At 37.5% G+C, this 20,628-nt stretch overlaps 1 protein-coding gene across 2 annotated transcripts; it reads right to left on the bottom strand.

The window, feature by feature from the left end:
* Nucleotides 1-461: 461 nt before the first annotated feature.
* Nucleotides 462-16,308, bottom strand: gucy2d (guanylate cyclase 2D, retinal). 2 transcript variants are annotated; one of them, XM_065267021.1, is made up of 20 exons: nucleotides 14,847-16,308; nucleotides 12,307-13,314; nucleotides 11,081-11,382; nucleotides 10,171-10,546; nucleotides 9,971-10,052; nucleotides 9,765-9,882; nucleotides 9,558-9,677; nucleotides 9,343-9,426; nucleotides 9,075-9,251; nucleotides 8,797-8,953; nucleotides 7,866-8,015; nucleotides 7,544-7,692; nucleotides 6,963-7,126; nucleotides 6,681-6,873; nucleotides 6,220-6,394; nucleotides 5,416-5,514; nucleotides 3,086-3,180; nucleotides 2,874-2,959; nucleotides 2,638-2,726; nucleotides 462-1,740 (listed from the first exon to the last, which is right to left on the bottom strand). In XM_065267021.1, exons 2-19 carry the CDS (start codon nucleotides 13,112-13,114, stop codon nucleotides 2,639-2,641), a joined length of 3,423 nt encoding a protein of 1,140 aa, XP_065123093.1. In that variant the 5' UTR covers nucleotides 13,115-13,314; nucleotides 14,847-16,308; the 3' UTR covers nucleotides 462-1,740; nucleotide 2,638. The 2 variants fall into 2 exon arrangements, with proteins under 2 accessions (XP_065123093.1, XP_065123092.1); XM_065267020.1 differs by lacking the exon at nucleotides 14,847-16,308 and having other exon boundaries at nucleotides 12,307-13,545.
* Nucleotides 16,309-20,628: the final 4,320 nt, after the last annotated feature.

The raw sequence follows: 20,628 nt of genomic DNA, 5'->3' as shown, positions 1-20,628 counted from the left end.
CGTGGCTTTGTCAATCCGTCATGACAATCATACGCAACACACGAGCTGAAATTAACACTGTGTGAGAAGCTTTGGATTCTTATGCACACATTTGTGTGTTATTTATTATATAAGGAATTTATGTCGACGTTATAAGGTCCAAACTGTCCTAAGCTAATTCTGACTGAGATAAACTCATGAAATGTCAGATAAGCATTGGAAATTTGTGAAGTTTGGGGTTGAACATTTTTAATTAAATGGTGTGGTTTTAACCCACAAAATTATGAAATCTATATTTCATAATTCTAGATGTTTAAATGGTAATTATGTAGCCTAGATTAAGTTTTGACTGAATGCCTAGAACCACAAATGCTTTGGCATCACTTTAAAGATCCTTTTAAACCTGTAAGGAGTGTATTATAATAAAGTGTATTACAATGTAATGTTAACTTCTGAAATGGACAACATTGCATACCCACTAAACCAGCTTTTATTTACACAATCAGTGACAACAAGATAAAATGGTGAGATTTACAATTGAAATGCAGCTACGTTCTACTGTAATTGTACACTTGGCTCCCTGAGTGTTTCATTTGATAACATACAGATTGTGGTGGAGGTATCAGTTGACAAAGGATTATCCTGTACAGCCACAGGTGACAAAATACTCAAATTTTAATGAAGATATTTAGAGTATATTTCCTATCTTTATGAAATTGCTTTACACATTGTCCCTTTTGGGGCAAATATGTATATATATCAACTGTATAAGCAGACAAAATAGAGCAGAGATAGTTTTTGGATACATTTTCTTGTTGGTAACAGATTGTATGCCAGGACTCAGGAGGCAGGGTTTGACATTACACATTGGATAAGATGAATATCAAAATAATGTGCCATGTCACTGTAAACCTGACAATTTGAGTTTACTACACTTGAATAAGTTTCCTTTTCAATGTATCTCTACTCTTGCTGCGCTCAGATGAATCCAAGTAATTGTCTGCTATTGAATCATGGGTTTAAAATAATTATTTAAAAGTGGATATTTGCTTGGTCATAAACATTCCTTTGAATTCAATTCACATTATTTGAAGGCCAAACAGTACCTCATTATTGAAAATAAACCGGATTATTTTCATGCATAAATGAAAGAATGTGAAGCTAGTGCTTTTTTTAACTAACCCCTAATTTACATGTGGCATTCTAGTAAAAAGTAGTTCTAGTGGTTTGAATAATTCCAATGCATTGATATTACTGGGATTATTTTCACTGGTTTATAACTAAATTGTCAGGTGCCGGTGCATTATAAACAAGCACCAATTTGTTGTTTTTTGTTTAATTTAAGTTTTATAAACAAACCAACAAAAAGAAAAGAATAAATCTTAGTAATAGTTTGAATTAACTGAAGTAAACACTGTAGAGATGGATGTCGTGTTGTCCTCGTTTCCTCTTTTTCTTGATGAATGTGATTTCAGCATTGTCTTTAGCATTCATTATTAAGCATTCGATGATTTGCAGTGTAATCCTTACACAGTTTAAAAAAAGTACACTGTGAAAATCCAAAGCAGTTGGGTCATGCTGACTTGTTTAGCAGATGTTTTCAGCAAGTCTTTGTTGTGCTTGTCAGATGTCCAGGTCAACTCTTCCTCTCCATGGGGAATGGATCATGTTGAGAAAAGGTAACACCATAATTTACCCTTCTTATCCCCCTATAGTTGAGATTTCTTGACTTCAGTAGGCTGATACAGAATCATCACATCCCTTTAAAAGGCACAGATGCAGAATATAAATGCAAGAGCTATTAGTTTACCATTACCCTTGTATAATATGTATTGATGTTAGTTAAAAATAAAAAATAGCTATCTCTACATCAGTAAACTATATCTACTTTCTTCAGTTTTTTGTCCAGAAAACTTAAATCGTGTGTAAGTACAGTGCATATAAAAAGTCTACACACCACTGTTAAAATTGTATGTTTTTAATTTAAAAAATGAAACCAAGAGGTATCAGGTTGGAACCTCTTTGACCCAAATTCCAACCTATATATTAAAGTGAGAATCACTTTGGGGTAAAAAAAAAGGCAAGTAAAAATTGTACAATAACCAGGTTGCACACCCCTAAACTAATACATTTAGATTTTATAACAGCATGCAGTCTTAATGAGTAAGTGTCAATCAGTTTTGCACATCTTGTCTTTGCAATATTTTGCCATTCTTGTTTTGGTGAAGCCAATCCTTTGTTGATGATTTGGGTCGTTGTTATGCTGAAAGGTGAAATTCCTCTTCATCTTAAATGTTTTGGCAGAAGCCTTAAGGTCCTGGGCCAAAATTGACTGGTATTTGGAGCTATTCATTACTCACCCTGATTTAAGCCCCAGTTCCAGTTGAAGAAAAGCAGCCACAAAGCATGATGCTGCCAACTCCATGCTTTATTGTGGGCTTGGTTTTCTTTTACTGATGTGCTGTGGGTTTTTTATTTGCACCAAACACATATTTTGTTTTACTTTATTGCAATTTCACAGTAAAGGTGGAACAGGTTCTGGCATAATTCATCTTGGATTTATTTTTTAAATAATAAAAATTTGCAAAAGCAGGAGTGTGTAGACTTTTATATGCACTGTATGATATATTATTTTAAAATGTAAAATCAATTTCTTACCTTAATTTCCCATCTTCTTCTGCCGATCCAAGAATTTCTGTCGCCTATCTATAGGAATCTCATCTAAACTAATGCCATGGTTGCTTGCCCTTTGTAAAAAAAAAGATACAGAAAAGATAACACCATAATTTAGTTTAAAAGGTATCCTCTTAAACCCCTATAAGTCAAATGCATTGCACAACATTTTCCTAAAGATATACACAATGCAACAAAGATTTTATCGATTTCTTTCTTACCCAGGAGTGAGGTCTGGAGGTACAGGTAATACCTTGTCAAAACCGGCCCTTCCAACCAACCAATATGTTTCCTCTACACCTTTTCCCTATTAGACAGTAACAGAAAAAAAGAAAGATGCAATCTACTCCCAGCTTTGAGGCATTAATTATGTTTTAGCATCTAGTGCAGTATTGTATACTCTGTGTTCCCTTATGAATGTGCGTATGTGTACCTTCAATTCTGTCCTGCCCCTAGAATTGATTTTGTAGCCAAGTTTTAGGCTGTTCAGAACATCAACAGTACTCTGGTTGACATGAATTCTGTAAGCTGCAGAAAACAAGGCATTAGAATTTTTTTCTCATTTACAGAAAAAGTTGTAAATGAGAAAACAACATAATTAAATTTTCCTCACTGAAATTTTTTCTCCCTGAAGTTACATCTAAACATGTACACATATACAGACAAATACATTAAATAATTCAGCCCAACATCATATATCATTATGACAGCTCATGTCCTCCATACACACTTCATTCCTCAGCAAATAACCATGGTACAATAAATTTAAAATATCTTATGTTGTTCAGAATGCTTATATCTATTGCAAAAAAAAAAACTTTTGCTTTGTTCGTTTTACCCTCATATATACACTGCCCTGCTGGAAAAAACAGCAAGACCAGCATATGTTGTGTTTTGGTGCTGATATACCAGCTAAACCAGCACCAAACCAGCATGGGAATTATGCTGGTCTATGCTGTTTTTTTCAGCCGGATGGACAGATGGGTACATTTACAATAGAAACATTAGGCACTATTGACACATTATTATTTTCCATATTGGGTTTTTCATACGCACACACTGAACACACAACATTTGTGAACCTGTTTTGACATAATATAGGCCTAAACAAGATTCTGTGAAAATATAACCTCTTTATTGACTAAAGCCATGTCAAAGTTTGAAAACATTTTCGAAATCAATGATTGAAATCAAACTTTAAGGAAATTGTAGTCTTTTGGTATCTAAGAATCAACCACTAGATGGCAGTATGTGCCTATGTATGTCTATTAATATGCTTCGAGATGTTGGACAGGTGATGTCACTCTCATCTACACTTCATGACACTCTAGTTTTGTAATTAAGTTTAGCCTGAATTTATTTAATTTATTTCCAAAAATTACAAATACAGAGCCACACGTCACTAATGTAACATTTCTGGTAATTTACTAAAACAACTTAAACTGACTGAAACCTAAAGCTGGGCTAGTGGCAAGCTAGCTTTGAAAACATACAGGAAGTAAATAGAGGGTATGCATTAACGTCACTTTTCCACGTGATCACGCCGGAGCTCGCCCTGTTGAGTGGCAAAACATTTAGCAAAATGCCTGGCTGTTCTAGCGGCGGCTCCGAAAATGTCAGTATAACTGACAACTCTCAGCAAAAATTACATTTAGTTGGCTTGATAGTGACCTTAGCAACTTGTCAACCCACCTGTGTTCAGTGTACGTTGGCATGTGGTCAGACATTGTTTTTTCCGACGTTAATACGGTCCGAATTCTTGTTAAGTCTGTTAGTACAGTCTATCGCACAAACGGGTTTTTCCCATTAAGACGCGTTTCCCCCGTGTTTTCGCTGATTTCACACTGTACAAAAATGCACGCAATGCAGCTACTTCCGCCGACTGTGACGTCATGGGCATACCCCTTTGAGAGCACTCCCTAAAGCCACGCCTCCTCATGTTAATTACCTCACATCTCGGTAAGTACAAAGCAAATAACGTTACAAAATATTATAATTACTGTATTGTTTTTAGTTAATTGTTCCTTTTAGTAGTAGTTTTAGTTTTGTAAGCTTCTTTATGCCCAAGCAGTGTGCTTGGAGTTATGCAAATATATTTGACCCCTTACGAAAATTATCCATGGATTTTTGTGTGTATTGATCACTATTAGCTAAACAATGGTTTTAGTAACCATAGTTTTTGAAAAAAATGTATTTTGTGGTAACCATGTTTTACCACAGTAACCATGTTTTTTTTTTTTTTTTTTGGGAAATTATTAAGGAATTAGAAAATCTTGTTTCCACAATTGTGTTGTTCTTTAGTGTAAAACTTTCTAGTTCTAGTAGTTGAAGTATGTGCTGTGGGATAAATGTAGCAGAAGGTCTGATTAAAGGTGAGACAGTTCAGGGTGATAGCAGAGGCTGAGTTCTTAGAGGACATTAGCTTTAAAGCAGAATTTCTTTCTAATTTGGCTTATACTCTTAAGAGATTACCAAGCACTCTGCACCTTAATCTCTTTGAGCTACTCACTGACATGCACTCACTGATCAGTACACACAAGTACAAACTACCAAGACCTCAAACTGATCCTCATACTTAGACACACACACACACACACACACACACACACACACACACACACACACACACACACACACACACACACACACACACACACACAATGGATTCCTGGTAATCAACTTCAAATACGGGAACAAATGCTTACGCTGTTATTACCAGACACATATGGATGTATGTACATATAAACAATTTGGTGTACTTACGCAACCCTGTGGATTCCATTCGGGAAGCTGTGTTTACTGTGTCCCCAAACAGACAGTATCGAGGCATCTTCAACCCAACTACACCCGCTACCACTGGACCTAATAGACAAACGTAAATAGTCCAAAAAAGGCTATTTTACAGGACTAGCCATTGCAGAATTTGAGGAATTATGTAATCGTGGAAGCCACACCTGTGTGGGCACCATGTGATCTCTATAACATGTTGAGAGGTGAGGTGGAGGAGAGAGCAGACACCATGAAAACTAATTGGATAAATCTGTTAATTGGATGATGCTGGGGATTTACATTTCACTTGTTCTTGAAATATACAGCCATCAGAGGATCAAAAGTGTAAATGGTATTTACATTTATGAATGTGCTTGGTTTGAATCTCTTGTTCCAACAAGGAAAATTATGTTTGATACATAATCTCATAAAACCGTTCATTTAATTTAAGGCCGTGAAGTGATTTGAGTAACCTGAATTTTCAGGCTTTTCTTTCTTAGCTGTGTAGCGTTACAGAGCTGCTACGAAGGCCAAATGATAGAGGATCAAATGCACTGGACAGCCAAACCAGTGATAAAAGATGGGCACTAACAAAAGATGGTCAAACAAAAGTTTCAGCTAATCAGGCAGTTACTGTTCAGCGTAATTTAATATATACTGTATAAGAGGACAAACAATAGATGAAGTTACACTGTAAAGCAAGTCACCACAAAAGCCGGCCATATTGTGTGTGACTATATCTATGTTTTTACATTATGTCTATGTATACAGTAAACGTCTAAGTGCTGTTTTTCTCACCAGAATGAAGTCCAATGCGGATTTTGACTTTGACATCAGGCATGTGCCTCATTTTAAAGGTCCCAATGCAATGCAAAATGTCTAGAGACATGTTGGCCATCTCTGCTGCGTGCCGGTTACCGTTACGATTTGGAACACCTGACGCCACCATGTACGCATCACCAATAGTCTCTACCTGTTGATAAACGTCATATAAAAAAGCTTACATAGCTTACAAGAATGTCATATTTGTAACTCTGTCAAATCTCAATGAGATTATGAGCATCAAAGTTTGATTTCACTCACTGATTTCTATTTAAAACTTTTTGATTTAGATTCTTTAGATTGACTTTCTTTAGAGTTGCACTAATCTGCGGGAAATGCAAATCTAAATTCAATATAATGAACTAATTTCTGACTGTATTTAATCTAAAAGTTTCTTGAGTGCGTCAATGAAATATAAATAAAGCTCAGATGCGAACCTTATAGACATCATGGATTGCAATAATTCCATCGAAGAGCGTGTAAAGGTCGTTGAGAAGATCCACCACCTCGATAGGTTCACTCAGAGCAGAGATGGTGGTGAAACCCACAATATCACTAAAATACAACGTTGCTTCTGCAAAGTGCTCTGGTTTAACTGGCTTTCCCGTCTTTAACGCCAAGGCCACCGACCTGAACAAGAGCAAAAGATGACGACAATGAAATTTAAAAAACTAAACTTGAAAGAGAAACTGATCTGAAGATTTTCGAGTGGGACTCACTTGGGTAGCATCTGAGCTAAGAGGGCATCTGTTTTTTGACGTTCTACCTCTAATTCTTCAGTTCTTTCTCGGATCAGATCCTCTAGGTTAGAGGAGTACTGCTCCAGCATGCGCAGCATTGAGTCAATTATATTTGTCTTCTTTCCCTTGTTCACATTCTTAAACTGCAGATAACAAGGAAAGTTTAAAATAAAATAAAAAAAGATTTAGGAGATGAGAAAAATCACCAGTGTAAGAGACGGATAGAATGTGAGAATGAGAAAATACAGTTAATGTTATTTTTAGCATGGGAAATGTTGTGAATGGACATGACAGAATCAATGTTTTCTACAGGATCTTACAAACTCTCAGAATAAAAGTAGAAAAAGGTACAAAAGTTGTCACTAGGGTGGTACAGAAAAAGTTGCATATTGGTACCTTAAAGGCACACATTGGTACCTTAGAGGTATGTACTGGTACCCCAAAAGTTCATATCTGCATCACAATGGTACATATTAGGACCTTTTTAAAAGGTACTGTCCCAGTGACAACTTTTGTACATTGTAAAAATTGCATGCCAGAGAGAGAGAGAGAGAGAGTACCTGTTTAAAGATCTCCTCAAATGTAGGTCTCTTGTTAGGCTCCTCGCTCCAGGACTGTTTCATAATCTGAATCACCTCCAGTGGAGCTTCATCCATAGATACAGTAGGCCGACACAATGGAGGAGGGGAGCGCACCTTATCTATTATCTCTATATATAGAGATACATAACTGAATCATGTTTCAACCAACCCCATTAAGTTATTTCCAGTGGTAAACAAAGTAAAAAACGTTTCCTATGTTGACTACATTACTGTGGTAGTGGTCTTGGTAAATCCTATATATAGGGAGATAGGTGTGATAGTGTAAATATTGATGTCTAACCTTCAGGAGGCATGTCCAGTAGGCAGAAAGGTGCACAGCGGGAGATCACCTCCTGCATGATAATGGAAAAGCTGTACACATCTGCTGGGAATGTTCCCTTCTTCTGTAGCCGAGGATCTCGTAGGATCTCAGGAGCTGTCCAAAACAGATCTGTACCAAAAAAGCAAGAAGAGAGCAACATGCTCAGGACATAACATTTATCCTATGTGACCCAGCAAAAATATATTTTTTTAAAATGTCATTATAGTGCTTGGAGCCTTTGAACAGAAAAAAAGTACAAAAAATGTACAAAACTGTACCTTTCCCATCGCTGGGGTGGTACCCTAAGGTTCCATTTTGAGGTTGTACCTTTTTGGGTACATTACTGTACCTTAGAAATCTATTAAAGATACAGTTAACTTTTGTACCTCTAAAATGTAAGTGGTACAATAGGTCCTTTTGGTATAATTTGTATCCCAAAATGTACACCATTTCAATGTGTTGTATATTGGGGTGGTGATGGCACAGTGGATAAGACACTTGCCATTGGCGTGAGAGACCCGGGTTCGAATCCACTGTGACACACCATTGTGTCCCTGAGCAAGACACTTAACCCCTAGTTGCTCCAGAGGCGTGGGACCTCTGACATATATAGCAATTGTAAGTCGCTTTGGATAAAAGCTTCAGCTAAAGGAATACATGTAAATGTATACCCATTAAGGTACAAAAATGGACCACCCCAGTGGTGGTTTATTTGGTTTGTGGATACCACCCCAGCAGTAAAAAAGGTATAGTTTTGTACAGTGTATTATAATAGTTATAGTTTAGAAAACCACAGAAAGTCTTTTTAAAAAAAGGATGCGTGGAATGTAGCATTGATCTAAAAATATCCTCCACAAAATGCAAAAAAAGATGTTTCTCATGGTTTACAACTTTTTATGTACACTTATACCCTCAGGTTTCGTGTCATCCATGATGATGCTTTGCGTGTGGATGATTTCATTAAAGCCATAATCTGTAACCTTCAGAACAAACCGTCCATCGACCACACAGTTCCTTGACTTCAAACGTCCATGAATAATTCCACGATTATGCAAGTACTTCATTCCCTAGCAGGGTAAAAAAGACAGAGAAGGTAAGAAGATGTGAGTAGGTGACATCTTTAACAGGTCAGAATAGCCAGACATTACTGACTGAGCATCAGCTCCACTGATCTCCTTATTGTCTCACCCTGATCAGGTCAAGGAGCAGAGAAGATTTGAACATCCAGTCCAGTCTCATTTCTTCATTGTTGAGCAGGTCTTCCAGGCTGCCTCTGGAACAGTGCTCTGTTACAAGGCCAAATATGCCAGAATCCAAAAACAGGCCCAGAAACAGGTTCAGATTTTCATGCCGCATGTCTCTGAGCTATAATGCATAGTGACATAGAGAAATAGTAAGAAGAAAGGAAATAGAATTCTGTTTTCTCTGACAAAGTTTTATGCTTTATTTCTATTACCTTGATAAAAACAGCCTGTGTGCTGTCCGTGATTTCTGATATATTTCCATCACAGTGACATTTTTTCAGCCAAACCCAGTCACCCTGACAATACAGAACAATATGGACACAACATATTAAATAATCATTTCTAATCATGAGACTCTAGTAAGACTGCTATGTAGAATACAAATATATCACAATAGCAGTTTTTTTGTGCCTATAGGACACCATACCTCAAATACAGCAACATTAGATGTTTCAGGAGTTGATGCAAGGTAACTGCGACCTGAAACTGAATGATGTGGGGTTTTAACATCTGGTTGACTTTTCACCATACTTTCCTCATTCAGCTTCTACAGAGAGAGAGAAAGAACGAGAAATTGAGATTGAGAGACATAGACTATAAACAAGAGAGAGAGAGAAAGAGAAATGCGACTGACCCTCCTGCTTAGTGTGGTGTTGATAAAGACCAAGTCATCCAGTGTCAGAATTATCTTAGTGGGGTTTGCAGCTCCTCCTTCACCAAATCCTCCTAATATTCCCACCTGCCCGTATTTCCTGTACACACATTTTTGTTTAAGCTTGTTCAATCCAGGGCAGTTTTCTATTATCCCAACCAAAAAATAAATAAAATCACTACGCCTACCTTATATGGAGAAAACAGACAACTGCTCCACCCAGCAATACACAGAACAGGAAGACTAAGAAGAGGGTCACTCCATCCATACCTGCAAAAGTGGTGATGTTCATCAGTGGTCGTGATAATGATGATGTCATCACATCATTTAATGCAATTCATTGAAAAGGTTATGTTAAATAACACAAAAGTTTAGCCTTCCTGCTCACCTCCACTACAAGCAATATAAGGGCTGAACCAACAGATTGAGTCTCTACTCGGAGACGCTCCTGCAAAATGAATTGATTTCCCCAAGTATTTTAACCCTCCGTATTTTCCAAAAGTGTGTGGCGCTTCCAGAGCATGTGTACGGTCCAGGCTTGACCCATAGCCATCTGTGTCAAGGACGGCGTAGCGTGCCTGCATACCCTCTCCATTGGTACCCGCTGATATCTTCTGGTTAAAGCCATTAAATTCGAATCCACCCTTATTCTGGGCCAGCGCTTCGCCCGAAACCCATCGGCCTCCACCTGTTGCTCGACTCTGCTCTGCAGCCATGGCTATATAGTAGAGCATATTAAAGATGGTCCCAAAAAATGGAGAAACCTGTCAAGAATGAAAAAATTGACAAAAGAACAAAACTTGATTAGAACTAAGATTTTAAATGAAAAGATTTTTGAAAAACTTCTTGTTATTTTTGTAATCACAAATAATGTGGCAGTGTGTCTGTATCATAAAACTACATATCAGGCATAAAGTTGCATAGTATTCTGTAGCATGTTTTTTACAATTTGTTTCAAATGAATATATGAAGATAAATGCTCAAACCTAAACAGTCAAACATTTAGAAACAAAATACCACTTCTGCAACCTGCAAATCTTGACATAAATGACATATTAATTGCATATTAAATCAATATTTTCAATAGTAAAAGATTAGAGGTAAGTTTATGTCTTCAAGATAAGAAAGTAGTGTGGAAAACATTTCAAAATCCAGTAAATGCTTACTAAATAATTGTGCTCCAGGATTTTGCCAGCCATGCCCATATTTGCTTATTTTAAATGACACCACTTGCCCTGACACTTTTTCACAGTCATTATTATACCTCTTCAGCCTTAAATTCACAATTATTATTTTACCTCTTCAGCCTGCATGCTGGTGCGGATGTCATAGGATTTGCGTGCTTCATTAAAAGCTTCATAGAAATTCTGTTCTCCCTGGTCCATGGTTACTGTTAAGACCCCATCATATGCACGTCGCAGTTTGGTGTCATTGGCCAGGATTGGATAGCTCACATTTTTATATGGCAGTGAATAGAGCAGTGTATCATATGGAATGAAGATATAGCCTCGGTCAATCATTCTCATGTCCATTGCGGTGGTTAGCAGCCGATACTGTTCCTCTCCACCAATCAGAACAGAGTGCATGCACATGATGACAACTGCAGATGGAAAATTAGTCAAAAAAGTTGTGTTTTTTATGTTACTTTAACAAATTAAGTTAAACAATTTCAACTTTTTTTCTAAGATACATAAATTTTTCACAAGTCAAAATTTTAAAAAGTAGGTTGAATTGACTTGCATAATTAAGTTCATATTGCATTTTTTACAGTTCACTAAAGAGAGACATCTGGTACAGAATGAAGCAGTGAACATTTTTCTTACTTGAATAACTTAGATGTTTGACCAATTTAGTACCATCACAACCCGTCAAAATAACATTGACAATTAATAATAAGCATTTATATTGCTTTATATCCCAGCATATAAGAGGATATAAAAGTTTCATATTTCATGTAGTACACCAATTTGGTTGTCTTCTCTGTTTATAATTGTAGTTTTAGTAACACTGAAAATTTGCTGGGGGCGTCACAGTGGCTCAGTGGGTAGCACTGTTGCCTCACTGCAAAAAGGTCCACGGCTAGGTCAGGTGGCCTTTCCTCGTGGAGTTTGCATGTTCTTCAGTGGTGGCCGGTGACTTTGATGCGAAGTTCGTCACAACATGTATGTAACCCCTCATGTGTGTGGTTCCTTTTTTCAAAAGATGCGTTCTGCGCACTTATTTACTTTACTTATTTTAACTTTATTTTATAAGTTACAGCAACTTCTCACTATATAAAATGTCAATATAAAAATGAAAAAATTGAAATGACTTGTAAATACAAGTTGATTATACTTAAAATGCAAAGGTTTAGGTGCAGGTTATGTGAATTGGAGATGCCAAACTGCCCCTCTCCTAATGTGTATATCTATTGACTTATGTGGATCAACTTGCAACAAATATAGCCATATATGCTGAAATGGCGTCAAGAAAAAATAAACAAAGCAACAAAATATGCTGAAAGTTTTTGTTAAACGTAACTCACCTCTAACACGATCTGTGTCCCGTATTGATTTTAGGGCCCGTCGTGGTCCATCCTTATCCATTTCCATTGTAACAACTTTACCAACTGGCAGACCGAGAGTACGCAAGGATCCTGCAAGTTCGTGCCCAGTGGCTTCCCACATGTCGTTCTCTGCTGTTATAATCCCAACGTGAGCCCAGCGGAAAAATCGCAACACAGAGAAAAGCACCCGAGATGACAGCGGGAGCGGTCTGAGAAACGTGGGATACATTCCATCGTTCATGTTGGGCTTCAAGCAAGCCCAGGACAGGATGCCCTTGTTCCAGTTTTTGGCTAGCAGCGCAGCAGAAGTGCAGTATCCAGGATTTGCTGGACCGAGAAAGGCCGAACCATAACCCTCTAGCTCAACAAAGCGTGCCAGGCCTCTGGAGCTTGTGCAGTCCTCATTGATAATTGTGTAATCATACCAGTAGCCTTTGTTAAGCTCAGGGTCTTTGTTGATGCGACTTGTGGCCAAACGGGCAGCCATGTCTGGAAGGGCTTTGGAGTACATGGGGTCACACGACCATGGTCCTACAATGGCGATTTTGAAGGTTGCGCCCCAGGCCGCACAGGGCAGGTATGATATAAAAACTAATGGAAGGATAAACCAGCAGCTGTAACTATGTAACACTGAGATAGAGGACAGGGGGTTTGCTGGCTGTCCTGTGCCTTTCGCTTTGTGCTTTGAGGTTTTATGTTGTCTCTTTTCAGCACAAGATTGTGACTGCCATCTTGGATGATAGGACAGTCGAAGACAGCTAGACTTTCTGTGGTTGGCCATTTTCATGTTATTTCTCCGATCCGACTGAAATGGCAGGGTGAGTGAGACAAAGGTGGCACGGAGAAACGTTATGTGTTTATTTAAGTGAATATTTTGCCAGTGACAGTATGATGGCTGATTAAACAACCCAAATTTCACCTGTTTTGGGTTCTACCCACTGAGGGGCACTAGCCCAAAACTACTGCACAATACCCAGCCATCACTGTCTGCTTCAGAGATCAAGTATAGGTGCAAATGTGCAGTTTGAGAGAGAATGAGGTTTTGGTGACAAAGAGGAAAAAGGATAAAGGAAAAGAAAAAGACTGAGAGGCAAAAACAGATAAAGACTAGGTTAGATTGTTTCCATAATGTCAACATTTACATGACAATAAGCTTAAATAATATTACAGTTCCTTTCACCATTTACATTAATGCATTTGGCAAATTCAGTTTCCTGGTAATCAAACCCATGATCTTTGTGATGCCATGCCAATACAATGATTTACAAACTGAGCAACAGGATGACTTTAATACCAAAAATCAGGATTGACTTTATTTACAATAATATCAAAGACAGTAGATCATCATGCCGTTTGCTGTAAGTTTTGTTGTGACCACATTTAGGAGCATGAAGCAGTATAAGAGTGTCCTTCAACGCTCTTACCATATTGTCCTTTTATCTGCTATCCTGAAGACCTGATCTCTGATTCAAGGCTTTGTTCTAATCAGCTGACTCCCTCACCTGACTCATGTGCCATCTGTCTGTGAGGTTTAAAGGTGGATGTGGGGTGAAGAGTTACACGACTTGTATCAGGCTAGCTGCCCAATCTCTCTCTCTCTCTCTCTCTCTCTCTCTCTCTCTCTCTCTCTCTCTCTCTCTCTCTCTTCTATCTATCTATCTATTTATTGCTCAGCATGCAGATTACAATTAAAGAGCTCTACCTTGACAAACCAAGCCATGAAAACTGCCAAATAATGTGAGGCTTTTTTTTATTTAATTTATCTATTAATGTTTAATCATCATTCTGTATCTGTTAACCTCTATGTCTAAATTTGTTATAAATCCTCTAATTCAGGTCTTCAACATAATTCCTTTGTATCTCTTTAACATCACAACCTTTAGATCTATATTTGCTTTTTTCTTTGGAAATTTTTGTTACCGCACAGAAATAAATAGGATTACTGATGATTGCATGAGACCTTCCTGATACTTTTACACTATTTCTGTGCTGTTCTGTATGTGATATTAGATAACTGACTCATCACAGACCTTCATTAAATCAGTCAAATCTTACTGCGTACTTTGTACTGCGTTAAAGCTCAACAGATTCTTCAGGAATTTCACAATTAAGGCTCTTATAATCTGACTTGCTGGTATACGTAATCTTGTCATCAATCATAAAATAGCTATCAGATTTACAGATTTATGACAAACTTTTCACAGGTTTTAAATGTGCATTCATTATTACCATTAAAATCTGTATAAATTAGCAGCATGCTCTTAAATGTTAAGGTGTTTTAGAGCATTTAAATGAGACATCTTATTAAATACAAATACAAAAATACAAATCTTTTATAATTAATTAAGACTTTTGTAGCCAGTAATACAGAATAGGCTACCAAATTATTTAAATTAACTCTTTGATAAAAAAATATAAAGGAATATGCTAAACCTGTAGGTCTAATCAAGCATATTATATATTGAATACTATTATTTTAATTAAAGACTATTAAATAGAGGATGAAAAGATTGGCTAACCTTGTGTGCTAATAGAGAACCATGCTGAGTGCTTGCTCCATTAGAGTCTATGACCAGCCAAGGGTTAAACAGAACTGTACTCCAGGGAAGAAATAGTCCAAAGTTAAAGATTTAAAAGTCCAAAATTAAGATGAGCAAAAGTCCGAAATTCCATAAAAATATAGGGAAAAAAGTATAAAAATATTTTCAAAAAACGTATAATGATAACTCAATTTTTTGGTCCCTGGAGGTTCGAGGACCTAGGCTTGGTCCTGCCCCAATCTGAAGAGCCCAATGGGGTAAAACACTGGAACAAAAGCCCATCAAATCCTGGCAGCAAGTGAATAGGAACAAGCAGATGAGAAAGGTTGGGGCGGTAGGGAATTCAAGTGGTGACTTCTTAACTGTCTTTATCCTATATAATCCAGACATGCATGGGAAACGGCTGTTCTTGTGTGTGAGGTTGTGGCCTCGTAACATTCAATATATTGACTGGCAATTTAAAGTGCATTGAAATCATTACCCATAAAAACTCACAGTTTTAGACAATTTTAGCATAGCCCTTTCTTTCTTTCTTTATTTTTTATTCACTACTCTTATAGTATGATGAATAGGGCACAGATTTTATTTTACCTTTAGGCATTTTTCAGATGCAAATCCAAACCAACTTATACTGTAGTTCATTTTGGATCATTTTGAACTATGCTCCTCCATCCACAGGAACTACTGTACACTATTCACATACTGCAGTGAAGGGTATTACAAAAGTTTGGCGTGATTGTTTAGAGCACAGCACTCCGTAGGATAAGCAATGAGCCAACAAATTACTGACTGTACTGTCCTGATCTAAATATGTTTCCCTTAATACTAAATTTAACATTAGGCTTCTGCAACGAGTTAAGCCATGAGTGTGATGTGTCCTCGTGTTACATTAAAAAATCTGAATGGTCAGTGTGTCCCTCTTTCTTCTCTGCTCTTGCTTTCGCTGCCTGATCTTTCCTGAGGCTATGCTTTGTTATAGTGACCAACAGGTGAATAGAGATTTGAGTTTCAAGAAAATCTAAGCTAAAATATCTGTACATATCTTTTTAACTTTAAGAACTTAGGTTAGTTTGCTTGGTGGCCTTCAGAGCCCAATTCTCAAGATTGGACTTTTGTACCATCCATCTCCTCCTTAGTTTGTCATTCCTCCTGCTCCTTTATGGTTCATCATCCTTCTCTCTTCTGGGTTCATCCATCCTTTCACTCCACCTTGATCAGACATTTTCAAGACTTCACCATGGACTTCTGGCTGCCCTTCATTGCTTTGGGTCCAGCTTGGCTTTTCCTTTCTTTTGGCTCCTCCAATGTACTTACTGTACACCTTTTCTGCTTCATGGGCATGGTCTCCAGCCCACCTTCCATCTCCCCTGGTCCACACTTCTGATAGCTCTTCCATTGATCCGTAGCCTCTGTTGTTGTCAGGGGTTGTGTCTCCACCAGCTTTTATATAATTATTGTTATCCCCCTTTTGTTTTGAGTTGTGTTTGTCACTTATTGTTTTTGCAACTACATAGCTGTTGCATTTCCTTTGTCTGCTTCATGTGATACTAATAAATTTGTGTCATTCCTGATCTGCTCTTCTTTTCTCTACTTCACTGTGACTGCAACTTATGAACTTTAACTAGTTGATGAAGGTCTTAGAGACAGAGCTTATAAAAACTTATTTACAGATTAAACTTAAAAACAGAATAATACCTAAAAGCTGCTGTGTGACAAGGTGTACAGCTAACAAGCCAAAAAACCCAGAAATAAGTTTTTATAAGCTGTCGACCTCAAAAAACGAGCGTTTAAAGACACAAAAGTGGAAACAGGCAACTTTTCTCCTTAAAAGCTGGGTTTTACGGCTTGACAGCTTATAAAAACTTATTTCTGGGTTCTTTGGCTTGTTAGCTGTACATATTGTCACACAGCAGCTTTAAGGCATTATTCTGTTTTTTGTTGTAAGCCAGAAATGACAAGGAGGCAGCCTCTCGCAATACAAAGTCAATGGAGACGGTTGGATTGTTTCCCCCCGGTGGGCGTGTTTTTCAAATTTGCATAACTGCGCTTTGTCTCTATAATGGTGACAGGTGCTGGAAGGGAGAAAAAGCATAATCTTTGAGGTTTTTAGGTCATGACCAGGTTATGTCCCTCCTTTCCCTCTGCTAGACTTTCTCTTGTTATACACTTTTTACTTCTTGGTGATTGGAACAACTGTTTAATCTCACCACCACCGTGCCTATGTGTTGGTCTCGTGCTAACTCATGATAGATAGTCCACTTTAGAATAGATCAGATTAGTCAGATTGGGCTGTGCTACACTGAGCTTTAACCAGCAAGCCTCTTATGTCTGATCAGTAAACAAAAGAAATGGGATGACAGAATTGTAGCTTCATAATTCAGGTTATTACATGGTTTGTTTTAAAGAACAAATAACACATTTAGAGGGCATCATGCGCAAATTTATTTAAAAAGGCTGCCATTTACACACACACACAAATGTGGAAAATCAAATCAAGTATTTTTAAAGGCTTTATGCAGATTACTTGACTGCATTCATTCAGATGTGCAAGATCAGGTTATCCAACAAAACCCGTAAGACTCCATGGACCCCTGTATCATATTTTTCTGCTGACCTTTTGAACCTAGACTGAATGTATTACCACCAACACGTAAGTCCAATATCAGTTTTTATGTTTAGGTTTATTAAAAGACGTACATTATCACAAAGTTGTAAGGAAATACCGTGATTAAAATTACAATATTAGAAGCAGATTCTGATTTTAATAAGCATAATCATTCTGGTGATGCATAAGATAATTAAAATGTACAAAATGTAATATGTCAAGGTGTCAATAAAGGACAAAGAGGATTAAGAAAGATGGTCGACCTTCAGGCACATAAGTGGTTGCTTATGAAAGGAATAATATAAATCTTTCTCCATACCATTTATATACTTTACAAACACACAATTATTCATAAATCACACAGGATGAGCATTTTGATTTCAAAGGTTACTTTTAACTTTTGATTACATAGACATTTTAAAGGAGTATAGGACCTCCATTAGATCTGAGTATTATTTTCAGGTAATTGTCAATAATCAGATAATCCCCAACAATTGTTCCATACAATAAATAAACTCTTAAAACAACATAGTTCTACTTTTATCACACATGATCTCTGTAATAGGTTTTTTGATTTCTTTAGTTTTAAGATTGATAAGACACGGAGTAGCATGAACATCACCTATGGGTTAGCTGAAAATGCTTCCAATGCTTCTCAATTCTTTGGCACCCCTCTCACTAACTTTTTTACACTTGATTTAAAGGATAATTCCGGTATTTAACACTTTGGGTCTCATTTCTGGTTTGTTTTGGATGAACTACAGTGATGGACACAGAAATTTTGACAATGGGTCGTGTCTTGAGTTTTTGACTCATTTAGAAGCGTCTCTTGACTGCTTTAGAATGGAAGTCAATGGCCATGCACAAACATGTCATTAAAACAACACTTAACGTTCATTTTCAAAACTGTGCTACTCACCGAGTGGTTCGTGGTGTTCGTTGATGATTGAAAACAAGTTGTGTAGCGAAATACAGTTTCTGTCGTGTTTTATTTGGCATTTTGTAAAATTCCATTGACTTTTCTTGGAAGACTCATTGCTCGCTGATATATCCCTCCGCCGCCGGGAAACAGAAATGGGTCTGTTTATATGTGGTTGTAGTTTTTTTCGCTCGATTTCTCTCAGAAGAAATTTTTCCCATATTTTTAGGGCTGGACCAGAATATTCAAATATTCGTTACGTGGGTTGACATTCGATTTTCAGTTTTGAGATTCGAATATATATATATAAATATACAGCGTTAATGCAGAGCTTTTGCCAAGCAGGAAGTGCGCTTCACGCCCCCGCACGATAGGTGGCGCAGAGAGACCAACATCCATAGCCAACAGCCACCAAACGCCACCAGTGGAAGAGATCGCCTCGGACAGTGGCATTCATGCTTATAGTGTTGTAAATAACGTTCGGTTTCTTGCAAAAACTGATTGATTTGCTTCACAAGACTTCAATATGTCACACGGAGTTATGGGGGATTACTGTTGTATTGGATATATATGCTTTAGCTCTTAAAGTGTGCGGATCGGTTGACTTGCATGACAGAGCACTGGGGTTTCTGCAAAATATCTTCTTTATTGTTCTGCTGATTAAAAAAACATATTGGATATTGTAAGTGTTATAAATAAACTTGATTTTGAAAGTATGCTACCGTTTTATAACAGTTTGTTGAACTTCGTTCATTTATTTTCGTTGTTTTATTTAAATAGCCTACCCTTTACGTTGTCCAAAATTACTGTGCTGCTTATTTCTGATACGGGAATGTTTGTTTGTTAGAAAAATGTTAGGCTACCTTATTAAAAGTATTGATCTTGTGTTTTGTTTCACTAATGCTGTTCACGCAGGACGCGTGACAGGCACGCCGCTTCCGGCTTGCGCTGTTCTGTAGTATTTTTAAAGTTTATTAATTCTAAACGTGTCGCATGTCCATATTGCACGAAAAAAAGGCACTACACTCCCTTAGGTCCGCAGCAACACATCCGCCACATAATAAAACTGTAGACAGACACACACAGAGATTCCTGCCTTTATTAAAGAGAAAAATATGTTCAGCCCCTCCTTCCGAAGCTTCAAATATTCAATTTGATTTCTACTAGAGCTTCGAAGCTCAAAAAATGTTATTAGGAACAGCCCTACATATTTGATGGCTCAGTGACCAGCTTTAGGTTTGAAGTTGAGCTCGATTGTGACTGTCTATATACACTAGACACCGAGCGTACTTGTATGGCTGTTGTGGTTGTCGCCATCAAGTGGTCAGAAGTGTGCTAACGCTTCAGACTCAAATATAGAGCGGAAGTATATACGCGGTTGTGAGGTATCTGAAAAAAATAGTTCCACTATAGCAAATAACACGGATTGAAATCATAAATTGCGCCAATATATTTGTTTTTAATTATCAACGAACACCACGAACCACTCGGTGAGTAGTACAGTTTTGAAAATGAACGTTAAGTGTTGTTTTAATGACATGTTTGTGCATGGTCATTGACTTCCATTCTGAAGCAGTCAAGAGACGCTTCTAAATGAGTCAAAAACTCAAGACACGACCCATTGTCAAAATTTCTGTGTCCATCACTGTAGTTCATCCAAAACAAACCAGAAATGAGACTCAAAGTGTTAAATACCGGAATTATCCTTTAACCTCCTTGAGCCAAATAGTGTCTAAATTGAGGATCACAACCTCCATATTAGACCCGGTTCCAACAAGTTTATTTAAATCATGCTTCTCTAGTGTTGGCCCATAGTGTTAAGCATTGTTAATGACTGCGATTGGGTGTCATGCCAGCAGCTTATAAAATTGCGACGGTTACCCCTGTACCGAAAAAGTCTAATGTCGACAGAGACGATCTTAACAATTATCGCCCCATCTCAAACCTCCCCTTTTTAGCCAAAATTGTTAAAAAATTGTGTCATCCCAACTACATACACATCTTACTTTAAATAAGTTATTTGAGCCCCTACAATCTGGTTTCCGCAAGGTTCATATTACAGAAACAGCATTGGTGAAGGTTGCCAATGACTTGTTACTGCAACTGACTCTGGTTGCCTGTCAATCTTAATTCTCTTGGATCTCAGCGCTGCTTTCGATACAGTCGATCATTCTCTTCTTTTCACTCGTATGGAACCTGTGTTTGGCATCACTGATACTGCATTACTTTGGTTTAAA

The sequence above is a fragment of the Paramisgurnus dabryanus genome, chromosome 5 (genome assembly GCF_030506205.2).
Source record: "Paramisgurnus dabryanus chromosome 5, PD_genome_1.1, whole genome shotgun sequence".
NCBI classification, from domain to species: Eukaryota; Metazoa; Chordata; class Actinopteri; order Cypriniformes; family Cobitidae; genus Paramisgurnus; species Paramisgurnus dabryanus.
Note: the sequence above shows the minus strand (reverse complement) of the source record. Positions and strands in the feature narration are given on the sequence as shown.